This window comes from Mya arenaria, chromosome 2 (genome assembly GCF_026914265.1).
Source record: "Mya arenaria isolate MELC-2E11 chromosome 2, ASM2691426v1".
NCBI classification, from domain to species: Eukaryota; Metazoa; Mollusca; class Bivalvia; order Myida; family Myidae; genus Mya; species Mya arenaria.
Window position 1 is genome coordinate 37,969,890 of NC_069123.1, and position 25,819 is coordinate 37,995,708.

Here is a 25,819-nt window from a genome sequence, read left to right on the forward strand (position 1 = left end):
TGGTGGTGTTGGTGGTTGTGGTAGAAGTGGCGGTAGTAGTAGTGGTGGTGTTGGTTGTGGTAGTTGTGGTGGTAGTGGTGGTTGTGGTAGTAGTGGTAGTAGTGGTGGTAGTGGTGGTGGTGGTAGTTGTGGTGGTGGTGGTAGTGGTAGTGGTGGTTGTAGTAGTAGTGGTGGTGGTGGTAGTGGTAGTGGTAGTTGTAGTAGTAGTGGTGGTAGTGGTAGTGGATGAGTGGTAGCAATAGTAGTGGCAATAGCAGTAGCAACAGTATTTAAATGAAGTGGGAGTAATGGTGGTGTTGGTGGTGTTGTTGCTGTTCTTGTTGTTAGTGGTGGTAGTAGTGATGTTGGTGGTAGTAGTAGTAACAGTAGCAGTAGCAGTTACAGTTGTTGTAGCAGTAGAAGTAGAAGTAGCAGTTGCAGTAGCAGTAGCAGTAGAAGTAGCAGTTGCAGTAGCAGTAGCAGTAGTAGCAGCAGTTGAAGTATCAGTAAAGTTGCAGTAGCAGTAGCAGTAGTAGCAGCTGTAGTAGCAACAGTAGAAGTAGCAGTTGCAGTAGCAGTAACAGTAGTAGTAGCAGCATTAGAAGTAGCAGTAGCACTTTCAGTAGCAGAAGATGTAACAGCAGTAGTAACAAAATGTGGTAGCAGCATCAATATCAGTAGCAAAAGTAAGTGTTGCGTGTATGTAGTAATATAAGTAGATAATGCCTTTATTATGGTCATATCAAGATTTAGCAAATAAGTTTACAACGAGGAATTTCGTATTAGCAATACAATACGGCAATTGCAACTAATGTCATATTGTTATGGCAGGACTAGGGGATAGATATTGTTTACAGACAGTCTTGATTCAGAACCATATTTTCGATTCACTAAACCTGACTTTAATCCTTAACCTAAAACGTTATAAGAATAATATTAGAATTTATTGCATTTCATGTTGTGATCCAAAGAAGCATTTAGGTGCACTTATACTTTATCGATAAAAAACATGCTCTGTCTTGCACTCATTTTCAAGAACACTGGCTCACTGCAAGCGGGCCTGCGCTTTGTCAAAAATGCTTCCATGACAACTGACATTTCCCAGGGGGGCTTTTTCCTTGACAACAACGCATGCGCAATAATTTAACACAATTAAGACACTTGCTGGACCAATATTAATCAAATTCAAAAACACTATATCTCCCTAGTTTCCCCGTGATAACTCAATAAATGACTTAAATTAGCGAGGCTGTAACCAAATTTGACAAAATTTCCACGTATGATTAGATCATTTTCTTTTCAACAGACCAGTCTTATGCCAATAACTTATTAAACAAGTGTGAAAGTAATTGCAATAGTCGCTCGTCTTAGAATTATTTATGGCTATAGAAACTGTAACCAAATTAGGAAGCTTAATTTGTCCTGAAATAACCCATTGCAAAATTTGTCTTAATTATTAATGAAATTGTTTGGAAGATGTGGATTAATGCCCATTGTTTATATGAAATCAACTGAGTTGCCGAGACATAATTACCTTGTATTATCTCTGAAACTAACGAGAAAAGATTTACGTTCGAATAAACAGTCATTTCCCGCCTTTTTGCCCGATCCGTCTGGAAAATCCCTGACACTTGTGAAGGCTTTATGACCAAACCGAGGCTGGAAGTCTCGCATCACGTGACTAGAACACGAGAAATCATGGGATTTGGAATTAAAGCTCTTAATGTGCGGAATATGAAGCGTAACGAGATAATTTAAGATCTTCTAAGTTGCCTTAATTCTTCTTTAATGCATTTTAGCAGATTTGCCTCGCTGCTTAATGTAGTTGATGGTATTCACTGTGCATAAAATGTTGTTAACGAGGTCCCTCTTTGGCAATAATTTACAAAATTTGATTTTTACGACGGAAATCGTATTAAAAACTTGATCTTTTCAACCATTAAGATTTTAACTATGTCAGTGCTAGATTTTTAGTGCTTAAATGCAACTATATGCTCAGGGTTAAGAAAATCTACGCTAATTTGGACCTTCCCTTGAAGCACAAACTTGTAACGTTTCGAAGCAAATGCTTATGAAATGAACTCGTTTCTTACGATGGCTAAGCAGAAACATCTCATCGTCCGTCTGCATAAATCACTGTTCATGTGGAACTTATTACTACTAAATATGATGGTAAAGACTTTGTTCACTTAAACACCAGGTTAAATATTGATATTCTCCTATTTATATTATGCTATTGTTTCATGGTCCTGTTCGTTAACAACACCATTTAAATCCTCTCTACGATCTAAATCAATGAAAATGTGTATTAAAATTTAAAGCAATACGAATGAAAAACTTATGCAGAAAAAGCAATTGTAACTGAAAATAGAAAATGAATGACTTTATTTAAGAAGTTGTAGACACCGTATGTTATTAAGGTACAAACATTTCTTACGCTGGCAATTAAGAAGCTATATGAACACTCTGTATACAGTAGATTATCACTAGATATAACCACTAAATGATCACTGTGTGGTACTTTAGTTGCTACTATTTCATCATATGGGTCAGAGATCTGGGGAACTTATGACATAGTGATCTAGATAAACTCAACTTCAATGTTCAGACTTGGTATAACAACTTAACCTGCAACCAGTCCTGTGTGGAAGCAACCTTCTGCCCCCGTGGAGACCAGCATGGACACCATTCTGCCTTCATAGACTGAAATGCTTATCACTGTCATTGTTTTTTTCTTTTGTTTTGATTGAAACTTATGATATGAGTATACATACATACAGACTTGACATAGTTGGCAGTTTGAACCTAATATTACTTCAATTGCTATCATGTTCTGTTCAACTCATAATGTTCAAGCTTTTCGATGTCAGTTGCAATGTGCCCTTTCTCCCTTGTCACCCTGTGTGTGTTACGATACAATTCCATGTGAGTATATGCGAGCTTACAAGTACATGTTACAAGCGAAATATCGCAAACGACTTTTAAACTGCAGGAATAAATGGTTGTGTAGCTACACGCAAGTACACCACATAAGCGTAACGTTTCTCCAACTCTCCTTTGAAATATTTTAAAAGTAGGAAACTGATGGCCCTGTTTAAAAAGTCACAGGTTTTCGCCTTGGGTGTCGTCAGGATTCGTAAATCAGCATGGCCGCTAGGGGCGGGACATGCTCTCCCTGCATGGCTTTAGTTGAAAAACCTTCTTTTCTTACACGGATGGATATATTTTGAATAATTTTCACGGGAATGGTCATTCTATGACCATCTCACTGATGAAGTTGTTTAAACTGTTGCGATTTGTCGAAAACGTGGCTGCCTGTGGCACTAAACCGGACAGCCAGCATACTTTTAAGTAAAGACTTTAGTTTCTTTTGATTTTATTAAATAAGCAGCTTGTCAACTGAACGATAGTTTTAACAAACGACAATACGAAACAATTTAATTAATCATTCGCATATATAAATATCATCAAAAAGCGTTGTATATTTCAACGGATTGTCAAGCAAAGTTATAATTTATAGACTATAAACTAGTAATTATAGAAACATGGCACATATTCCTTTAATACAAATAAACAGTAAAACACAACTTTTCGTCACACACGAATATCTTGAGATATATGAATGAAAATCCGATTCATGGTCGGGCCGCAGCTGGCTGCTCACTGCCTACCCCCAAACCCCTCACAAATGTGCGTTTGTCCGTTTTTCGAGCCGTACGTTTGAGTAGAGTTGTGTTGGGGCTCCCAGCGGGCTGCTTGTAACACTGGGGACGATGACGCTGAACCAGCCGAGAATGATAAACAGTGGAAAAGCATTCCATATTTAAAAAAGAAATGACACGCACTACAAGGCATGAAGACAAGCCGTCCCCCAATATAATAAGCCCTTATGAGCGGTGGACAGGCGAGCCGGGAGCAGAGGTTGACAGCGCCTCGCTGTGTTCCCGCGCGCGTCGCCTAAGTTCTGCCACGCTGCTGTTGCGGGTCTCGTGGCCTCCCATCACGGAGTTACAGCCACACAGGGGCATGTAGCCTGAAATACAAGACTGGTTTTAATATTTCTTTCGCTTTTTTGCTTGTTTGTTTTTAAAATGTTGTTACAAAGTTTACACCTGAAAGGGGAGTAACCTTTACCAGTTTGATTGGTATCTTTTTTTTTTTTAAATTGATGCCATTTCATTGTTAATAGATTTACAGGTCTTGTTTAGCTGCAGCATTTTCGTCTGTATATAAATGTATTCAGACGTTTCTAAAATTATCACTGTTAATTTAGAGTATGAGGCCATTGTCCCGAAATTCACAAGTCCTTAAGTTTGGCACAATAATAAAAGTGTGTTACCTTTAAACGCCGGGTGTGTAGGGAAGTGGGAGGCTGGGAACATTGGTCTAGGGGAAAAATAACTGTCCAGGTACTGCTTGTAGCTACTAGAAAACAGAAAATACATTCAATTAGTGATTGAACATACCGATATAATTAAGGCATCTGGAAGAAGGAGGGGAAAAGGGCCTCGTTCAAGTACTGCCTGTAGCTACTGGGAAGCAGTATTAAACTCCCTGGAAAAGGGGGTATTAAAAAGTAGGAGGGTAAAATTTGGTCACGCCAATATTGCTTGTAGCTACTAAAAAAACATACATAGGTAAATGTATTGAAATGGTGGGAAATGACGGTGATGGAGAGTGGGAGGGAAACATTGGTCTTGCCAAGTATTGCATATATGTATTGAAATTGTGGGAAATGACGGTGTTGGAAAGTGGGAGGGAAGCATTGGTCTTGCCAAATATTGTATGTATGTATTGAAATTGTGGGAAATGACGGTGTTGGAGAGTGGGAGGGAAACATTGGTCTTGCCAAGTATTGCATGTATGTATTGAAATTGTGGGAAATGACGGTGTTGGAGAGTGGGAGGGAAACATTGGTCTTGCCAAGTATTGCATGTATGTATTGAAATTGTGGGAAATGACGGTGTTGGAAAGTGGGAGGGAAGCATTGGTCTTGCCAAGTATTGTATGTATGTATTGAAATTGTGGGAAATGACGGGGTTGGAGAGTGGGAGGGAAACATTGGTCTTGCCAAGTATTGCATGTATGTATTGAAATTGTGGGAAATGACGGTGTTGGAGAGTGGGAGGGAAACATTGGTCTTGCCAAGTATTGCATGTATGTATTGAAATTGTGGGAAATGACGGTGTTGGAAAGTGTGAGGGTAACGTTGGTCTTGCCAAAAATTGCATGTATGTATTGAAATGGTGGGAAATGACGGTGTTGGAAAGTGGGAGGGAAACGTTGGTCTTGTATTGCATGTATGTATTGAAATGGTGGGAAATGACGGTGTTGGAAAGTGGGAGGGTAACGTTGGTCTTGCCAAAAATTGCATGTATGTATTGAAATGGTGGGAAATGACGGTGTTGGAAAGTGGGAGGGTAACGTTGGTCTTGCCAAGTATTGCATGTATGTATTGAAATGATTGGAAATGACGGTGTTGGAAAGTGGGAGGGTAACGTTGGTCTTGCCAAGTATTGCATGTATGTATTGAAATGATTGGAAATGACGGTGTTGGAAAGTGGGAGGGAAACATTGGTCTTGCCAAGTATTGCATGTATGTATTGAAATGGTGGGAAATGACGGTGTTGGAAAGTGGGAGGGAAACGTTGGTCTTGTATTGCATGTATGTATTGAAATGGTTGGAAATGACGGTGTTGGAAAGTGGGAGGGAAACGTTGGTCTTGCCAAAAATTGCATGTATGTATTGAAATGGTGGGAAATGACGGTGTTGGAAAGTGGGAGGGAAACGTTGGTCTTGCCAAGTATTGTATGTATGTATTGAAATGGTGGGAAATGACGGTGTTGGAAAGTGTGAGGGTAACGTTGGTCTTGCCAAGTATTGCATGTATGTATTGAAATTGTGGGAAATGACGGTGTTGGAAAGTGTGAGGGTAACATTGGTCTTGCCAAGTATTGCATGTATGTATTGAAATGATTGGAAATGACGGTGTTGGAAAGTGGGAGGGTAACGTTGGTCTTGCCAAGTATTGCATGTATGTATTGAAATGATTGGAAATGACGGTGTTGGAAAGTGGGAGGGGAACATTGGTCTTGCCAAGTATTGCATGTATGTATTGAAATGATTGGAAATGACGGTGTTGGAAAGTGGGAGGGAAACATTGGTCTTGCCAAGTATTGGTTGTAACTTATGGAAACAAAACAATATAGCTATGTCGGTATTGAAGTGGCGCAAAATGACGATACAGAACCATTGGCGTTGAAAATGGTGGAAGATGTGTCGGAAAGTGGGAGGGGAGCATGGGTCTCAGAGGGAGCATGGGTCTCAGAGAGAAATGAATGTCCAGGTATTGCTTTTGTAGTATCCAGATACCAGAAAGTACCAATGGCAATGAAAATGGGGGGAAAAGACGGTGTCAGAAAGTGAATGGCTGTGAACATTAGTGTTTTGGAGAAATAACAATCGTGGTACTGTTAGCTACCTTAACCATTTGAATGGTGGAACCTTTTTATGGGATAGTGGGAGGCTGGGCATCAGTATTGAACCAATGCAATTTGAAACCAGTTTAAACAGTGATGTAAACATTACGGAGAGCCATACAGTACACCTTTAATGGGCAGTTGACCTTTGGTATCTGACTGGCATGAAATGAAATATGATAAGATTCAAGTGGTTTAAAATCGGGAAAGTTGTTATCTCAATCCTCGCAGAGACAAACGGTGAATACTTCGTCAGCTAGGGGATATAGCTCAGTGGTAGAGCATTCGACTGCAGATCGAGAGGTCCCCGGTTCGAACCCGGGTGTCCCCTTATATTTTCAATTTTGCCCTTAAAAGCAATACAAGTTACCACTATCTAACGAAACAAATCCATTTCGATGACGGAAAGAAATTCTTGCCTTTTTTTAAATAAACCTCTCCCAGTTCCACATGGTTTGCTAAATCATACCTTCGATCCGAATGATCTTTTTCTTTATAATTAATGTTCATATTTTTCACGAAATGAATCATTTATATTATGATGAAAACATATGAGTGTCGATTTAGGAAAAAACGTTTTTTTTTGTTTTTTTTTACTGAATGCACTAGTACGCTGTTTAACACATTTGTTTTACTGTGAATTGAGTACGATAAGACTCAAATGGATCCGTGCTTATCAGTTTCTGTCATTGTTATTTTGTTTTTATCATTGTTTTTAGAGCCATTGCACACATTTTATAGCCACGCAGTATGAGGTAGTCCTAAAAGGGGATATAGCTCAGTGGTAGAGCATTCGACTGCAGATCGAGAGGTCCCCGGTTCGAACCCGGGTGTCCCCTAGCTTTTTTCCTGATGTGCGTACAACTTTTAAACCTCTTATAGCACTGATTTCCAGATATGTATGCAAAGATTGGTTTATTCAAAGACAATATACATTGTTGAAACGGTCAATCTGTGAGATTGCAGATTGTTTCGCGGTTAAAACCTGCCTTAGTTTACTACTAATTGTCAAAACGTCTTTAGCCAATATAGGGTTTCACTAGCCTACAGCCTTTCAACGCTTTCAGCGCTTTCTTTTAAATTGTCTCCTTCCTTTCATATGTTTATTCTACTTGAAAAAAATCGTCCTCCGAGGCTTTCTCCAGAGCTTTTCGGCGCTTTACTCTGATGGATTATATCTGTTACGCAAAAACTTGGATATCCGGAGACCGAAAGTATTGAAAATTATTGAAATAAGTCAGAACTGAGCCGCTTACCTATCAACCATGGGGAAGAACGACGGTCGATGCATGGCGGCGTTGTTACTGAGAGCCATAAGCGTCTGGGTGAACGAGTGCTGAAGCATCGGTTTTCCCATCATCATGCTCGCCCGGGCGCTGTTTATGAGAGCCATGGACGCCAGAGGCGGAGAGGAAGATGACGTCATTCCCACTGATGACGTCATCTCGATGGGAGCCTCGCTTTTGGTACCAGTGATACCCGGAGTATCTCGTCCATTGTTATTGTCAGTGGCAACAATGTTTTGAATTAGATGTCTGTTTTTGTCAATATCATTTTGATTTTGATTTTCACCAATGTTTTGACTACTTTTATCACCACTCTCACTGGCGGATGTTATGGTTTCACTTTTATTTGGTTCGGTTTGTAATTTAGTTGGAATTTGATTATCATCAATGATGCCTTCACCTTCGCGTTTATCTGTATTTGTGTCCTTCACATCGTTTTCTGTAGCAAACTGGTTAACATTTTGTAATTTTGCCTCGATTTCATCTTCTTCACCGCAAGATACGTCACCGCACACGTCAGGATCATCGGCCTCGTTCTCAGATCTGCCGTCATCGGGGTGATCTGGGTCCCCGTCATTGGAGTTCGGTTGACGCTGAGTGAATCGTTCACTTTTACGCCACTTTGCTCGCCTATTCTGGAACCAAACCTGGAAATACAGCGAAATAGACCAGGATAAATGATTAAATCTAGCATTTACATCGTTCTCCTAGAAAAAGACGCTCTTATGGATCAATTGGTGCTAACAATTGTGAATAATGACTCTTCTCTTTTCCCCAAATCTCATATGTCACAAAGAAGCCACTGGGAAATGATCTTATCTCATTTCCGCGCATTTATATTTCATTTACTGCAATTCATAATCTAATAGAGAAAATGTTTATTATGTTATGCAAACCGAATTAAGTTTCTCGCTCAACGGCACCTGAGACGCTTGCTTAACGGTCCCCTCGGACGCTTGCACGGGCTTTCTCATTTTCCGCCCGCCTTTGTCCAAGAAAGCGCTTCCGGTCTAGTCGCTCCCCAGGCGGCAATGAGAACTCAATGATAATGGCCGCTACTTAGCCAACATAATCTCCCCGTGTTATATGGCTTCTCAAAGCGTTTTACTACGTCAAGGAAAAAAGTCGATCAAATAAAACACTTGTATCGCTTTGTCAAATGGTTTTACTCGTATCGGTTGTCTTGGAAACGAAATTCCCCCATTAATTATTGCTTAAAGAATACCTAAATTCATTAATTAGCTTTTAAGGTATAATTTAATAACATTAAGTAAAGATCGGTAAATAATGGAATAACGCTGTCCCACGGGGCCGGTAATTATGCACCGCGCTCCGGGTAAATTAAGGCAGCTAAACAGTGTCGGATTCCATACTCTGTGTCATATGGAGGCTTGCACGCGGCATGGAACCGCCGTCAGTATCAGCTTTCTTTGCTGATTTAATAAATGGTGAATTATAATTTATTACTTCAGATGCAGCACGTTATACTATTTCAAATGTTGTCATCATAATTATATTGACCTGTTTTCCATATAACCACTAGCGGATCCAGGGAGGGGCGCTCCCTCAATACTTGTCCAAGTATTCATTTCATGCCAGTTTCGTGAAAAACTATGCATTTATTACACAGAAATGCACCATTTTAAACTGTAATTAGCCACATTTGTCTTGGAGGTGGACCAACACCCCCCTTGCCATTTTAAGAGCATATTTGGGGGATTTCTGGGGAAGGATGGGGTGGGGCACCCCAATGTGTCCCGCTAAAGTGCGCTTTCTCTAACGTCAAATCATTGAACCGCCTCTGATAGCGTTCACATTTAGTTGTAAATATACTATGTAGTATATCTACATTTGTAATAAGTTCAACATTTGTATTAATGCATGGCATGTATGATTTATGATAAAAAGGGCCATACCAAATTGTTCATCAGCTAGATAAAGCTAAAATACAATTAATTTGGAATTACCAAAACGAACTAAATTGGTAACCACAGCCATATGTTGCTTGGCCGCGAAGAATTGTCAAAGCAGAAGAGACGGACCACATATTAAGGTCGCTGTCAGATTTGATTCTGGACTTCGTTGATTAGTGATGTCACCGTTTTTGCAGCAGCGCGCATACAGTTCAGAGCCAATAATTTGATTTATATTAAGAAAATTGGATAAACTTGATTAGATGTCCTTAGCCTGTCACAGATGTCTGAAGTTAACTAAACTGGGTTGGGGGCTGCACGAAACATCGACCTTTGTCTGTGTTGAGCAAATGTTTGTAGATAAGACGCTGGTATTGTATGTGTTTTCGCGTTACATGGTATCAAGTCTAGTGCAAAATAATCATAAAATAACGTTGTTAATTTGATAAATAATTATGAAATTTTCTTAACTTCAGATGGTTTTAGGATTTGAACGTTGGTAAGGAGATACGCATTGAGTTTGATACGGGAACCAGAGTCGGATATATGGTAATAGTTACCCATTTAAAGTTATACATCACTGAACTTGCTTATTGATGCCCTGACTTTTTGTAAAAATGTGTCCTTTAAGAGACTGATTAATGTAAAAAAATATCTAGATTAAACGTTAGCATTTATTTAATTTCGGGTCACATGTATCCGTATCTTACAATGGATATTCAGGACATTATACCCGGATCCTCAAGTCTGCGAGGCCCCGTTCGAACAGAGTTACATACCCAAAATCATTCAGATAAAGTTCTAGAACGATACATGTATGCACAGGGATAAAACTGAGTACACCCACTATGATGTAACTGGGCCTCTCATAGCATGGCCCTTTCAGCTAAACACATCCGGATTATGAACTATGTGACCCAACATTAGAAACTATTATATTAAGTTTCCGCTCAAATATAGCCGGTCTCAGTAAGTATCATACTCATAGCGAGGCCCTGTCGGATAAAGACACCCGAATACTGAAATATGAGGCCCCGTCAAAAGAATATATACATAATATTTTCCACTCACCTGTACCCGGGCCTCAGTAAGATTTATCCTCATAGCGAGGTCCTCCCGAGTGAAGACATCCGGGTAATGCGTCTGTGCGAACGCCTTCTCGAGTTCTTCCAACTGAAAGAAAGCAAGAATCATGACATCAATTTCTTAAATGCCTTATAAAATCTGTCGCTCACTCAAAGGGTCCCGGGCTCTGTTTTTGTTCGTAGGAAGGGGCTTCAAGCTTAATTAAAGCTATATAGAGTGAATTTATTTCCAGCATATTTTAAATGGCGTATACTACGTCAGTCAGTTCAACTGACTGTTTAGACATTGAACGTTTAACGCGACATACAATTATCCCGTCAAAATACCATGACGTTTTAGGAAAAAAGATCTACAAGTAGATGTAGGGATCAAAAACTTGACTGAGGAGGGCCTGGCAAGCAAGTAGTTGTTTAAAACTGGTTAATTCTTTTGTTTGGTTCAAGATGTTTATTCTTTGGTCAATATTTATTTAACTGATAATGTTAACCAATCAAATCATTTAGATGTTCAGAGTATCCTAAGTATACAATTGACTGCTTATCTTATAAACACATGCCTGTTGGAGGGTGAAGGTTGTCCGGTTGCGGCGTTGTTTCCGCCTGGCGAAGGCGTCCTCGTGCAGTTCCCCGTGCAGCCCGTAACCCGCGACTGAAACATACACAGTGCACGGGTCATTAGACATATACTCACACTTATATAAACACAGCTGAACAATTAACGTGTCTTGCAATGAAATAAGAAAGGGAAAAAAGTTATATTGAAACATTAACAAATAATAATAATAATAATAATAATTAACTACTACTACTACTACTACTACTACCACTACCACTACCACTACTACCACTACCACTACCACTACCACTACTACTACTACTACTACTACTACTACTACTACTACTACTACTACTACTACTACTACTACCACTACCACTACCACTACTACTACTACTACTAATAATAATAATAATAATAAAATAATAATAAAATAATAATAATAAAATAATAATATACTAATACGAATAATAAAAATAATAATAACATTAACGATAAATAATAAACGCAAACCTAAATTGTGCTCTTGAATATAAATTTTACTTTTATACAGTTGAGGTTTACTATAAAGCCATGTGACATTCACGTGTGTTTTATGTGGGGGAATAGGCGAAGGCTGTCCCATAGACTGAAAAGGTAACATTCCATTGAAATTTAATTAAAATGCAGATGACAGCTATACTTGTGCAGACCCTTTAATTTTGTAATATTGATTTTGTCCATAGATGTCGGTTCGTCCACCCGCTTCAGAACATTCGAATCGAACGTAGGATTATTTTTTTATCAATGTAATAATTGTGTTCGTGTGTGTGTGGGGGGGGGGGGGGGCGTACGTTTTTGTCTTATTAATGGACGCATTCGTATAAAACTCGCCCCATTTTTAGAAGTGTACGTTTAACTTGAAATGTGTTTGGATTGTTGATAACAGTATTTTTGTATTTCCATCTTTATACCATTGGTAATATGAAATTATCGGGCCTAAAGTATCATGATGTAAAAACTTCGCTCAGTAAAATACTAAACTATAATGAACGGGCATATGATATGTTATACATGATACACATACAAAAACACCCCTCTTTATCAGGGTTTAATTGTCAACCTAAATCAGCAGGCTTACAGTATGTTACAGTATGTTATACATGATAAACGTAAAAAAACGCTCTCCATTTTAATAGCATAAATTTAAATTCGCTAGCCGCGGTAAAGAAAATACCCCTCATCACTACACAGACCGGAGTGACCTTGTACAAGTGATCAATGTGTCGGTTTCACATGTCAACTATGACCTCCGTCTCCAAATAGTTGCACAAAACGCTCCAAGGGGAGTACAGTTAAGCCCTCTTGTTTGGCCTAATTATCCGGTACATTAAAGTGACGTGCAGCTATCCAAGTTCCAATGTCAAAGTCATACTGAGGAGTCGCCAATCAAACAGACTGTATTCTTACTTCCATTGCCTCTCACCATAGTAATTATTATATGTTTTTACCAAGGTCAGTCAATGCATACTTAAACTCGTATATTATGAAAACAATTAAATCGTGATCCCTGCAGAACTTCAATAATCATTCGACCATGACTCTTAATAGAATATCTTGGCGGTCTGGCTACTTATCGGACAGGTTCGAATCCTGTCGAATTCGTATTATGTTTTTAAGAAGATATATTCTAACAATATATATAAGTACAGTATTTTTTCGACATTTTTTAATTATTCAATATATTCGGTATTTCATTATAGAGAAACAGTAGCCTAAATTCATTTTAAAAATCCCGTGGCGTGGTTTATTGCATATAGCCATCCTTCAGTACTTAATATTCTTATAAATTCTAAGATAGTTTGTTACTGCCAAACTCGTTTCTTCAAATTGCTTTAATCACGGTACATAGTTTCATGGATGTGACCAAAAACATTATTTTGAATCTGGTTTAATCTGTTCGGTTCAGTTTGGTGCGAGCGACCAACTTTTGGGGCAATATGTTATCCCACGCATGCGTATGGCGGACCCATACGCCGGTATTTTTTATAATTTCGAAAAATATCTCCATATAATGTTTTAACACTTAATGGCAAGTGTTTGGGTTTTATTTTGTCGTCATTACGTTTGTACTTCGTTTTAAACCTTATATACCTTATATTTAAGTTTAAAAATGACAAGTATTTCGGTTTCCCAGGTTCAGGTCAATATGCCATCCCTAAATGAGAAAGAAAACAAACATTATGTCGCGCGCAATTTAAAAATAATTAGTTCAATGCTTTCTTAGACTAAACACAAAACTTCTTAAAGAATGGACGTGACAGGTGAATTGGAATGGATGGACGGCGGCAGCCACATTAGCCCGGTGGTAACCCAAGACGACACTCTGTCAATTAGACCCTGTCGGGCCTAATGCGGACAAAATAAGACTATAAAGACACTAATTTATCCCTTAATTCCATTAAGTATCGCATTATTTCCAACCGCTTAGTCGAATTGTCCGCGCCATTAGCTGAAGAAATGAAATTCATTTTTGATGGCGATATATCGTGTATGTCCAGTGATTGTAAAATCGCACAAATGAATAAAGATGGGCTCCTTTCCGCTGGTCGGCTGAAGCAGCTATAAATTTTCAATTAACGTTCGTGATTGAAACACAAAGGAAGGAAATAAACTTATTACGCAGGGATACGTAAACATTATCATCAAGTTAATGTGTCCTCGTGCCTATAGCCGATGTACAATTTCCGGAATTAATGTTTTAAAACAACCAATCAGATCCAATCAAGGTATTCACATCGGAACCACTTCCTCTCATTACGATGGAACGAGACTTTGTAGTCTAAGGAAGTCTTTTTTAGATATAAATATAGTGAAACTTCTACTTTTTCAATTACTCTTTGCAATAAATTCATTTTCTACACCTTTGCTTTGTTTCATTTTATATATACAAATACATTATACGAGCACTTGGAAAATACAACAAAATGACAAATGAGGCTGGCATTCAATAAAAGACTTTTTAGTTCTACGATTTGAATATTTTGGAGGTCTTTTTCTCTTTTCCTGTTTATTCCAATTTGACTTTCATTATTTCGGACAATTTGTCATTTTATTCCACAACGAATACACGTGTTTGAAGAACAAGTGTGTTTAATCGATTCCTAACAAATCCTACTGAACAACCACCAAATTAGTTGAAACGTACGAATTTACATTATTCGGTATACAGACAAGCTCATATTTATTGTTATTCCATTTAACGATGATAATAATGTTACATTTCAATCGTGACCCGATCACTCCATAATTATATATTTATTATTTGAAAACGGTACTGCTTCCAGACTTTTAATATGTAAAATATATGAATGAAAAGGCATTATAGATAAAGTTATTATGCACCAGTAAATTGTAACCACGCCCCCCACCCCCCAGGTCCGGGGAAATACCAGTGACTTTGACTTTCGGTCCAGCAAAGCCCGGGTAAAATCCCCGACCTGCGGGAATGAACTGTTGGTAAAATTCCCGCCAAATGCCCCGCACCCCAGGGACCCTAGGTTAGGCCCCCCCCCCTCGCTATTTTTGGCGCGAATATTAAACCACTGCATTCACCCGGCACTGCGGGGCCACCTGAAAGGTAAGAACACGGACCATTCCCAAGGCTATCCCCGGTATACCCCCGAACCTGGGGGGGGGGGGGGAGGGGGTTACAATTGACTAGTGCATTACAGTTTGTGTTTTTGTCTTAATTTCGACTGAAATCGGACGTGAAATTACCCCAAAAATGTGTCTCCAGGCATCCAAAATCACATTATAATACATCGGATACCTTAATGTTTAGTCAAATTAATAGTGTTTTATGTGTATTAGTCTTAAAGCTGCACTCTCACATATTGACAATTTTGACCATTTTTCAGTTTGTGTGTGTGTGTCAGAATCAGCTGGTTTTGGCACCAGTGCCTTCAATTCAGTCATATAAGATAACTCAAAATAGAAAAGATATCATTTATTTGGTATACTGCTGAAAATATCGTTTTTCTTAAAGCGTTAGTAACAATTTTAGCCATTTTTCAAACCTTAATATGAAAACTACGATCTGCTCATTTGTCAGCATGATTCTTACTTCACTGGTTTTCAGACATTTACGCAAAAATTGACTCATTCCAAAATAAAAACAAAAATGTTGTCAAAACAACCAATCTGTGAGAGTGCAGCTTTAAGGGGAAAAATGATAAAAGCAGTCAGTATCAAGCATGCTTCAGTGACAAATTTATAGTAAAAGGCATCAGACAATTTTCTGTGAAATTGTAAATATTCCCCCGTCTGTTTGTGTGATATTGACACTGTCTTGGTTGAAAGAGTAAACTATCCGTCAATAATCAATGACACTGTCATATAATTTCTAATTATTCGTAATTATTTCCTATTCATCCAAACGAATTAGGCACAAGTGACCGTATGGCGTACTGTTCTAGCTAATACCCAGTAATTGTGTAACGGCAAATTTTATTGAATAATTGTATTTGTATGTGAGTTTGATCGAATTACATGGAATAGAATGCTGACAAGACCTTTTAAAGAAATGGCATTTTAAAAGCATGAATTCTCAAAAGCGCGTAAAATTCAATAAAATTTTAGATTTAATGTGTGATTCAATTCCCCCCTTCTGTCTTAATCAAATTTCCATTCAAAAGGAACACTTATAAAAACCAAGGACTCAGACTTTGCATATTCTAGGACTATATTTAGGTCTAGCTGTCTTCGCGTACTGATACATATCTAAAACCGTTTGAGATAAAGTGCAAAAGACGGTTTATCTTTAGGTGCAGCATATTTAAACAAATGAAGGGTAATTGTACTTTAATAAGTAAGTTTTGGCTGGCACTCCACCCGCAATCAGAAGACATTATGTCTTGAAGATCCAGAATATTTTGGTATCACTTGAGGAAAAAGAACATGTATGTGTAATAAAACATAGCTTTTTAGTCATTTAAAAAAAATGATTTTTTCCTTTAATTTCTAAGAAGAAATATTGAACATTATAATGTACCTAAAACAAGTTTTCGGAAATGTATCTTTAGGTATTAATGTGACACATATTAAATATCAAACACAATCTTCTCATATAATTCAATCAATATATTGGGCCACAACCACCTGGTCTCATTTTCTCGAAACATCCCCTATAAAAGGGTTTACCTTAGCTCCTTATTTTTGTTTTGGTATACTTTCTTTTGTTTTCTCAATTTTTTTGGAGAATTTTGAGACTATTAAAGCAAGTAATTGTTATGCAAAATCAAATATGAACAAGTCACAAGTTTCGAGAAATTTCGGCCAGACATCAAAATTTAACATTATAATCAATGGAATCATTACATAATTTAGTTAGTTGTTCACCTATAACTTCATTTTGGTCCATAGACGTTCTTAGATATTTAGCTGACTCGCTCAAAGATATTACGTTGGCATTTATTTATGTTTCAAACTTTGTTCGAAAACTTCAGTCATTCAATTTGCAGTAGCTTTCTTACCCATTTTGGCATTTTCTGTCACAAATTTTAATGGGACTTTAAAGGGACAAAATACCCGATGATTCAATTGCAAGAAAAACAAAATGTCAAAAACTTAAATGAAATTGACAACGCATTGAGTCTTAGTTACTGATGTATCACATCGCTTATGAAACATGCATCTTACGCAGTGGTAGCGCATTTTTATAATTTAAAATTGGAAAAATGCGCAAAAAACTGTGAAAGATGCATGTGTTGTCTACCACGTCAATCCCAGTCAGTTAAAAATAGATTCGGTATATTTATCTGTACTCATGAACAGATATGGTTTAAACTGGGAAACCATTATGAGCTATGTTTAAACGGGGAAACTCAGATGGGACAGCAACATGATTTTTTACGTTTATTCTTCAAATCATTTACATTTATGTATTTTCGGCCTCCTTCTAGCTCACATTGACAAGTCTAAGCTTGTTTTGAGTAAATACTGTATTTGCCGATTTTTGGACCATCTGGTGTCTAGTCCCTTCAAAAAGTTCGTTAACACTAGAGCACGTTTTTGAACGTTTGAAGATGTTTCAACAATATTACAAGCATTTTGTTCCAATTCCACTCGGAATTAGCATGTCCGATGTCTGAAACCATGAAACGTAAAAAATCGCTGTAAAAAACCTTATTAACGGATTTATTGGTTAAATAAGTTAAATGTAACTTTCAAAAACACACACAAAAACCGGGATGATTTTAGATGTGCATACATCAACAAGAAGATTCACTGATAAATCTTATTTTGCACGACCATGTATGTTTAATTTTATAGAATTATTAAACTCCTTAAATACTGTGTGACTAAGAAAATAAGCTTTATATTGCAAACTTGCTTTAAAATTACGATATATCGCTTTGATTACTAACGCTTACCATTATCTATTTTAACATGTGATCAAGTTGTTGATTTGCAATTACTTTAATACACTCTTGCATTGTTAATGTCATGCCATGTGTTGCTGTAAAGCAACGACGGAATGTATACGTCCAAGTTAACACTTAATGTTATGTTCCGTTCTGTATATCAATGTTTTACCCCACCGCAAACTTTAGACTGCGATATGAGGGCAGACCCGGTCAGACCACCACCCATGACATATACTTGGACTTATTTTTAAGGATTTTGATACATAGAACACATCCGGCCCAAGGGTTTTAAGAAGCTACCATGCTTCAGGGGTGGGATTTAAACAAAACAATTGCTCTGTCTTAAACCCCTGGGTGTGCACACTGATCTCCCCAACCCCTTCCTTCGGTGGGGCAGAACATTGAACTCCTTAAATATGACATTTAAGTCTGAACAATATCATTATGTTGTATTATCATTGTTCGTTCTTTCTGCTTTGAGCTTCTGGCTAAATTCTGTAATCGCCACTTCATATTAATAATAGCAATTTTCATTGGATATTTTCCCTCTAAGAACATCACAATAAGCTGATAATAGATTTAGAAAAATAATTTCATTATTTGTTATCAATCGGGTTAACTCAAGTGTTATTCCGTAAAGATCGTCAGATGCTATTTCTTTCACAAGAGGCCGCTATTTGACAGTTTTTATCCGGACCAGAGCCGGAAAATACCCTTAACCCGTCATTACTGGTCATTTTAGCATGAAAAGGATTTATCTGGAAAGAATTAGTGAAAATTGATGGAGATGGTTTTGACAATGTTCTTAAGAGAATACTTCAAAAATAATATTCCATCTTTTCATGCAAAGTTACAGTACCGCCAAAAAATACAAAAATGTTTTATGTAAAATGTATGCATTAGAGCCAGAATTTAAAGAACCCTTGTAAATGCCATGCATGTCAGAAATTCATATTAAAACTATTGCCAACTTTGGACTAAACATTATTATAAATACATTATCACGATCACAAAATGTGTTTAATTTAACCTTTTCACTGAGTTTCTAAAACCATACGTTCCATTTTCAACTTAATCGAGTTAAAAGACGGCGTAACAATTTTTCGCTAGAATGTACAGGAAATCTAATTATCACAACCTACGCCTGTTAACTTAGTTAATCCTGAACACAATCAGATACCAACTCTGATTTTTGTTATTTGATTGGTGCTTGAAATAACTACGTTAAAACTTCGAGGGAACCTAAAACTAGTAAAATTGATTTAGTAGATCAATTTGGTAAAATCTCAACATGAAAAACTTCTTAATTCCACACGTTCTTCCTTGATTAATGAAATTAGTACCCAATCAGTACCTTTGTTTAATTAATGTAATTCAATTTAAACTAGTACAGTGCAGATTTGTAAAGAAAACTCAGAGAAAAAAACATTTTACAAGGCATAGCTTTTTTGTTTGTTTCTAGTAAAGTATGTACCACGTGACCGACTCACGTGACCGGAACGAGTACGGAACTAACGCGTATTGAAATGTAATTTCCTTAACTACATTATTTGGGTTAATTACGTTGATTACGGAGAACGATGTGCTGAAATTTGGTTCACAAATTTAATTTCGCCGTACAGATTTCGACTCCTAACCCCTTGATAGATTGAGCGCGATTGTTTCCGAATGACGAATTCCTGATTGTCCTGGGAAGCGGTAACCGGGAAATAGCAAACATTCACAGAGACTAACGTGTAAATTAAATTAGTAGTCGTTTCGCGTGCAAACGTCGGCGCTTCCCTCGCATTACTTTCTAATATACGACCTTATATAAGGTTAGGAACCATGAGAGCGGTACATGAACTAAAAAGAAAGAAACACACCAAAGGCGTAAAAAGGTTGTGACAGCAGTTACTCGAGTGCCATGATGGCCTTATATCGGGTTTCGTTGCCGTTTTGCTTTGATCTGGGTTGGGGAAAATGCTACCTTTATGTAAATGGAGATCTATTTGTTATTGTATAAACAATTTAACCCCGGGGCAGTGGTAAATTTGAGCCTCGGAACTATCCGACTAGACGCCAAACCCAATAAGTAGCTCCAGACATTGTTCGAGGCGCTTTTTTATCTATTATTTTTGCATAGGTAAGTAAAGTACTTGTTTTAGAATTTAAACAACTAATATTTCATACACATTTTCATGTAAATGCGTTGATCATTCCTGAATAAAATCATGTTATTTTTAGTTTCGGGTTAGATTTCGTTAAAGCAAATAAAAGGAGAAGGGCGGACAACAAGGTCACAAGGGCATCCAGCGGTCCTTAAATCATCCAGAACAGGTGAGCTCAACTATCCAAATAACAATACTATACTTTCTATTAAATGATGTGTACATGATAAACACTTTCATCGTTCAGTGGTGCATTTTTGGACGAAATATTTCACAAATCACATTTTTAAACATAACTGTGATCACGAACATTGTATGAGCTTCGACTATCTTTTTCTCTTTTTTTTAAAGAAATATGTGCAAAATTCATCAAATATTTTCACCCTTTATGGAATTGTAGTTTAACACAGCACAATTTTACCAAACCACAAAATTCTTTTTTTTGTATACGTTTAGTCTCGCTCGACCTCTATGTTTTTACTCCTTTTTGTAACTTTAACACTCTCAAGTTTAATACGCTCATTTGAAATTTAAGTTTAATTTTGTGTTCCGAAAATAAAGAAAATATAACAATGAGCTTAACTTATTGATACTTTTATGAAGGGTTGCAACAACAAGCCGAAAATCATAGTGTTACATATTGCAATATGCAGAGCCCGTATTGTAAATGAATTACAATATGGTTTGGTTCGTCGAGTACTAACTATTCAAGCCAGTTTACTTTTGCATCAGGTGCTCAGAAAGATGAGCGAATAATGGTTAAGTTCACCATGTTTCAATTGATCAGTTTAATATTTTCTATTGATGATGATTGTGGTAGTCTGGGAGGAAAAATTATCTCTAAAAAGGCATATTGCGATACACCGGAACTACGAAATCATAGTTCGGTCAGTATACCGGTTAAGTCCATATGTCGGTAACCAATCGGAGTTCCTCGGCCAATTTCCACCGAAAACAAACTCGGATGTATGCCGGTACATCAGAAGATCGGTAATAATATTATTTAATTGTAGTGTGTTAACATGTATTTTGTATAACGTAATTTAACATGATTGCCATTGCAGTGTCTAATTACATAAATCATTAAGATCCCCAAGAGTATAGTGATTAAATTTAACTGCTAAATTAAAATCACTACGCAGCGAAGTTAAATGCAAAGATTTCTGACATTGTAAACCGTCCTTACATATCCGAGGTTGTTTTCGAAGGAAAATGGCCGAGGAGTTCCGAATGGTCGGAAACAGGTATATTGTTGCAGCCGTACCTTTTACCATACCCCATAAATTAGATATTGAACATGTATAAAAACATAAAGGCATTCTAAGACATTTTCGAATACATAGCAACATGCCAGGAAAAATATGAAAATGTGACATTACTTAGAAGAGTTGAAGACTTTCAAAAGCGATGTATTTATATGTAAGTTAGGTATTGTAACATGTATAATTATGTAAATTACATTCGGTACTTCATTTTAATAGTCAAGTTTCATTGAAGGGCGACATAGAGTCATTAAAATAAACTATGATTTTCCGTAAAGTATTTTTAGCATGAAATGTCAAGATCTGTTTAGAATGTTTAAGAAAGTTTGGAATTATCAAGATTCTTAAAGTATGTTCAATATTGGTGCAATATTGCAATATTATTGCATGTGGATTAAAAAATAATGAGGACATTTAAAAATACCATGATCAGTGAAGATATTTACTTTTGGACATTAGTCTTCATTCTAGGTATTTAAATTTTCATATTACTAATTTAAAACTACGTATGTTAAACTTTAGAAAGAATAAAATAGGTTTTGTTAAAGTTGTTGATGGTTTCTCTATCGCTGTTGCCTTTGGTGGTAGTAACATTCTTGAGGTAATACCAGTTTTGGTAATGACCTTATTTATGATGGTGTAGCAACATTGGACGCGTCTATAGACACATACGCGCCATTTTGTATTGTTTTCGTGTTAATGTTCACCAACTGCAGTGTCTTAACTAAATTGTCTGTCCGTCCACCCACATAATTGTACTAAAGTATATGGTGTGTAGCCACCGGACGTCCAAGAAAATTGTCTTGTTTTTTCTGTCTTTTCAGAAGTCGATGCAACCATTTGTCTATCCTATCGCTTACAGTCTCATGGAGTGGAGGTCCCGGAATCGAAATTATGAAATAAGAGGATACAACATATCTACTCACATGAGGGGTGCGTCTGGAAGGGCAGGTCCAGCCCGAGGGGTCGGGCCGCTGGGTGAAGGCCCGGGGGACAATGAAAGCAGAACATGACTCCTTCTTTCTGTAGCTGGAATAGAATATGTATAATACAGGCATCGTGGATGGTTTGTTTATAACATCCATGCTACACAATATAGAGCTATTTCTACACCTGAGTATTTCCTGAAGAAAAAACAACACCCCACATATAACAACACCAATCTTAAATAAATAAATAGGGACAGAACGAATGATAAATTGTAAGCATTTTTGTGTTTGGGTTGTTTTAAATTCAGAACATAGTAAATTTATAATATTTCTTAAACAGGTAGTTTGTACATGTGATAGTTTACATTGTAGAAAAAAAGAAAGAAAATATATAATACTTGTGCACAAAATACTCAAGACTTCTTATGTTAAGTATTTAATATCATCTCATACAGTATGTAAACCTTGCAAAGTTTTGTCAAGCTTTCTAACAGAATTACAGAGCAACATCTTGTCGCAAGTACAGCTATTTAATGGTGCCAATAGAGAGGAAAACATACAAGAACAAGGGGAAAGGAGGAACACACTAGAGGAAGGAGAAGCTCAACATTAGAAAGGAGAAACACACAAGATGAATGGAAACACGCTAGTGGAAAGAAGAAAGACAAAGGAGAAACAGAAAGGAGAAACACATGGAGAAACTCAAAGGAGAAACACAAAGGAGAAACACACTAGATGAAGGAGAAACACAAAGGAATAACTCAAAGGACAAACACAAAGAAAAAACACAAAGGAGAAGAACAACACACAGAAGAAAGGTGAAACGCACTTGAGAAAGTAGATGCACACTTGAGAAAGGACAAACACACTAGAAAGGTGTACCGTGATATCACTCTCACTTTACACGAATGCAAAGACATTTATGGTCTGATGTCATTGTTCATGATCGTCTTTAAAGAATTCTAAAAATATTCACATTACTTATTAATAAGTTACGTTCGGTTGCAAACTGGTGTCCAACGAAGTTGTCCGATTTCAACAGGAGATGGTTTGTATAATAGGTTTTAATGTTTGTCCTTTTAGACAGTCCCTTTAATTTGTTTTTGATAATGGTTTATATAGAGCGTATCTTAAAGCAGCTTGACCAGTGTTTATAAAACATCTTAAGTCATTTCCTAGTTTGAGCCATTTTCCTTGGTTAAGCATCTCACTGGTCAGGTCATACGATGAAATAGCTGAATAAAATAAATACATCTGAACGACTTTATTTTCACTAATGATAGTATTTTCTATACTTATATGTTGAAAGACTTTGATTATGAGTTGTTTTTTTTCTTCAGAAAGTAGACTGAAGCTAAGAAATGACTTAAGATGTTTTATATAAATACCGCCCCTGGTTGTACACAAATGAACTAACTACCATGCATAAGAAACTAAACGGAACTTTTATACCGTACATCGTACGGATGTAGCTTTACTGTTCTTTGTAGCCTACAGTATATTCAATAAATTACTGTTCTTTGTAGCCTACAGTATATTCAATAAATTACTGTTCTTTGTAGCCTACAGTATATTCAATAAATTTTGATTATTTAAAAATGTTGCTTTTATCGATTTAAAGATATTTTTTAAATAAATTTCAGAATCATCTCAATTAATAGTCTAATCAGTACCTTTTCAATATGTTATCCTTTCTAAATCTCAGAGCAGAATGATAACTACAGCCTCTGAACCATTTTACACAAAATTTACAGAAATGGCAAGAAATTTAAATTAATTTTAATTATTCCCCTGCAAACACTGTTTCTCTTTGTTTTTCCAATAACAATTTTAATAATTTTGCGGTTAAGATAAAGAAAACTTATTTTGCTAGGGAAATAATTAGTTAAGGAATAAAAATGTTAAAGCAACGTACTTTTGATTAGTGGCACGCGTCTGCACGTGCAATTGCGACCGAAGCAGACGACACCACAGACGATTCTCGCGAGACGAAATGGGGAACAGAAAAGGCGCGTCACAGGTGAGTGAAAACTAATAGTCGTCTGTAACCGCCACGGGATTGAAACATGCCATGGGTTAATGAAATTATGATTTAAATTCTTTCAAAAATTACTCAATACAATGTGGGGTCTGTTTATGGGGAGGATTACTCAAAAACCACAAAGTAGCATAGAGGGAGGCGTCACGCCTTAAAACAGCGCACGTGTAAACAAACTCGTGCACAGGTAACTGCTTTTAACAGACGAGCATGAAATTGGTCTATAATTTAAGTGTTCGGCATTACAGAAATCAGCTATCTGACTATGGATATTAAATAATACACATAATACAAGTAGCGTTTCGCAACCTTGCTATTTACATGAACATTAAGCGAACATGGATAAAACTATGGAATTAAAACTAAAAGAGATAATTTAATCCAATGATATGTTCATAGAAAACAAAACTTATTCAATACCTGTGGCCTTGAGTGAGTCTGGTTAATCTGTAACAGTCTCCAGTCACGTACAATCAGCAACCACTTTTGTCACAAAAGAACTAAGATTCCAAGCAATTCTTTTTCCACGTTTCCTGTGTCACAGAGCAATGTCAAATAAAACAGAAAATTCTCCGACCAAATATGAAGTCAGGAATTATCATTGATAATTTGATTTCCATGGCAATTTGTAAGAGGAAGATCCTGGGTGGATATAATTTATACGCGAACAAAGCGAATGTGAGCCTTGCTCTATGATAATTTGTTGATGATAATGGGTCCTGTATTCGATCACCGATTGTCCGATTATTCAGTTTTCTTCACGTAATGCGCAATTATGCTTTGCAAGGCGACAGGGGGCAGGGCAGAAAACCATAATTGGAAATGACGACCGTATCGGAAAACTTCCAACCAGTCGGAGAAAAGCGCCTGGAATTATAGGGCGGGGACTGGGAGACGCACTGAGAGGACGATGTTTCTGGGAATTGTCACATGGCGGAAGAATTTATGACAATAAATAATGTCCATTAGTTAAAGTACAAAATAATGAGAAATCTACACTCTTTGTCTGACCGTGGACAGGTTAGTCTATGTGTATATTGCTCCGTCAGTCTGCGGGTTTGTCATACACTACAAGTCTTTCTTTTTTCACCCGTCAATCCACCCTTTTATCCGCGTATTGTCAGCTGCCGTCTTTTTGTCAGTGAAAATCGCAAAAGTTATGAGATCGATTCTAGTCGAGTTTTCATCGACGAAACCCTGGTTTGCACTTGAAGTCGCGCTTCAAGAAAAGCGCTCCATCCAAAGGAGTCAACAATTTAACTCTGTATGCCTACTCTTGTGAAAGCCACTGCTGTTTATTGTTCCTTAAATCGACTTTTCATCTTTCCATTTGCAATTGCTCAATTTGTTGATCTCTTCACCCTTTTGAGAATTTCACCAAAAGGGGATCGTCCACACATTTTCCATGGTAGAAAAAAAACATTCAAATGTACCTGTGTTTCATGCATATATTAGTTTCTGTAAAACTACTAATGCGCCAGCCAATCCCGGCTAAAATCCCTGTCCTGCGGGGACAAACTGCTTGTAAAATCCCCGCCAAATGCCCCCGCAACCGGGGGGTACCTAGGTAAGGCCCAACTCCGCTATTTTCGGCGCTAAAACAAAATCACCACACTCACTCGGCACTGCGGGGCCACCTGGAAGGTAAAAACACGGCTCATTCCCTCGATATCACCGGTATACCCCCGGACCTGGGGGCGGGGGGGGGGGGGCGTGATTTCAATTGACTGGTGT

General features: G+C 37.3%; 1 protein-coding gene and 2 non-coding genes across 3 annotated transcripts; 2 read left to right on the forward strand and 1 right to left on the reverse strand.

Annotated features, from left to right (window-relative positions):
- Nucleotides 1–3,585: 3,585 nt before the first annotated feature.
- LOC128242061 (homeobox protein ceh-37-like) lies at nt 3,586–24,600 on the reverse strand. Its single transcript, XM_052959099.1, has 7 exons — nt 24,506–24,600; nt 22,045–22,147; nt 11,301–11,392; nt 10,730–10,831; nt 7,716–8,392; nt 4,319–4,404; nt 3,586–4,012 (listed from the first exon to the last, which is right to left on the reverse strand). Exons 2-7 carry the CDS (start codon nt 22,127–22,129, stop codon nt 3,867–3,869), a joined length of 1,188 nt encoding a protein of 395 aa, XP_052815059.1. The 5' UTR covers nt 22,130–22,147; nt 24,506–24,600; the 3' UTR covers nt 3,586–3,866.
- Trnac-gca (transfer RNA cysteine (anticodon GCA)) lies at nt 6,719–6,790 on the forward strand. Its single transcript has one exon. It is a non-coding gene; the product is annotated as a tRNA-Cys (tRNA).
- On the forward strand, nt 7,227–7,298 carry Trnac-gca (transfer RNA cysteine (anticodon GCA)). Its single transcript has one exon. It is a non-coding gene; the product is annotated as a tRNA-Cys (tRNA).
- Nucleotides 24,601–25,819: the final 1,219 nt, after the last annotated feature.

Bases quoted from the DNA above. Each gene is read 5' to 3' on its own strand.
- LOC128242061 (XM_052959099.1), bottom strand. From the start codon at position 22,129: ATGTTCTGCTTTCATTGTCCCCCGGGCCTTCACCCAGCGGCCCGACCC. The intron at 11,393-22,044 runs GTGAGTAGATAT...TGTATGTTTCAG, and splicing joins CTTCCAGACGCACCCCTCAT to TCGCGGGTTACGGGCTGCAC. The intron at 10,832-11,300 runs GCATGTGTTTAT...GCTTTCTTTCAG, and splicing joins CAACCTTCACCCTCCAACAG to TTGGAAGAACTCGAGAAGGC.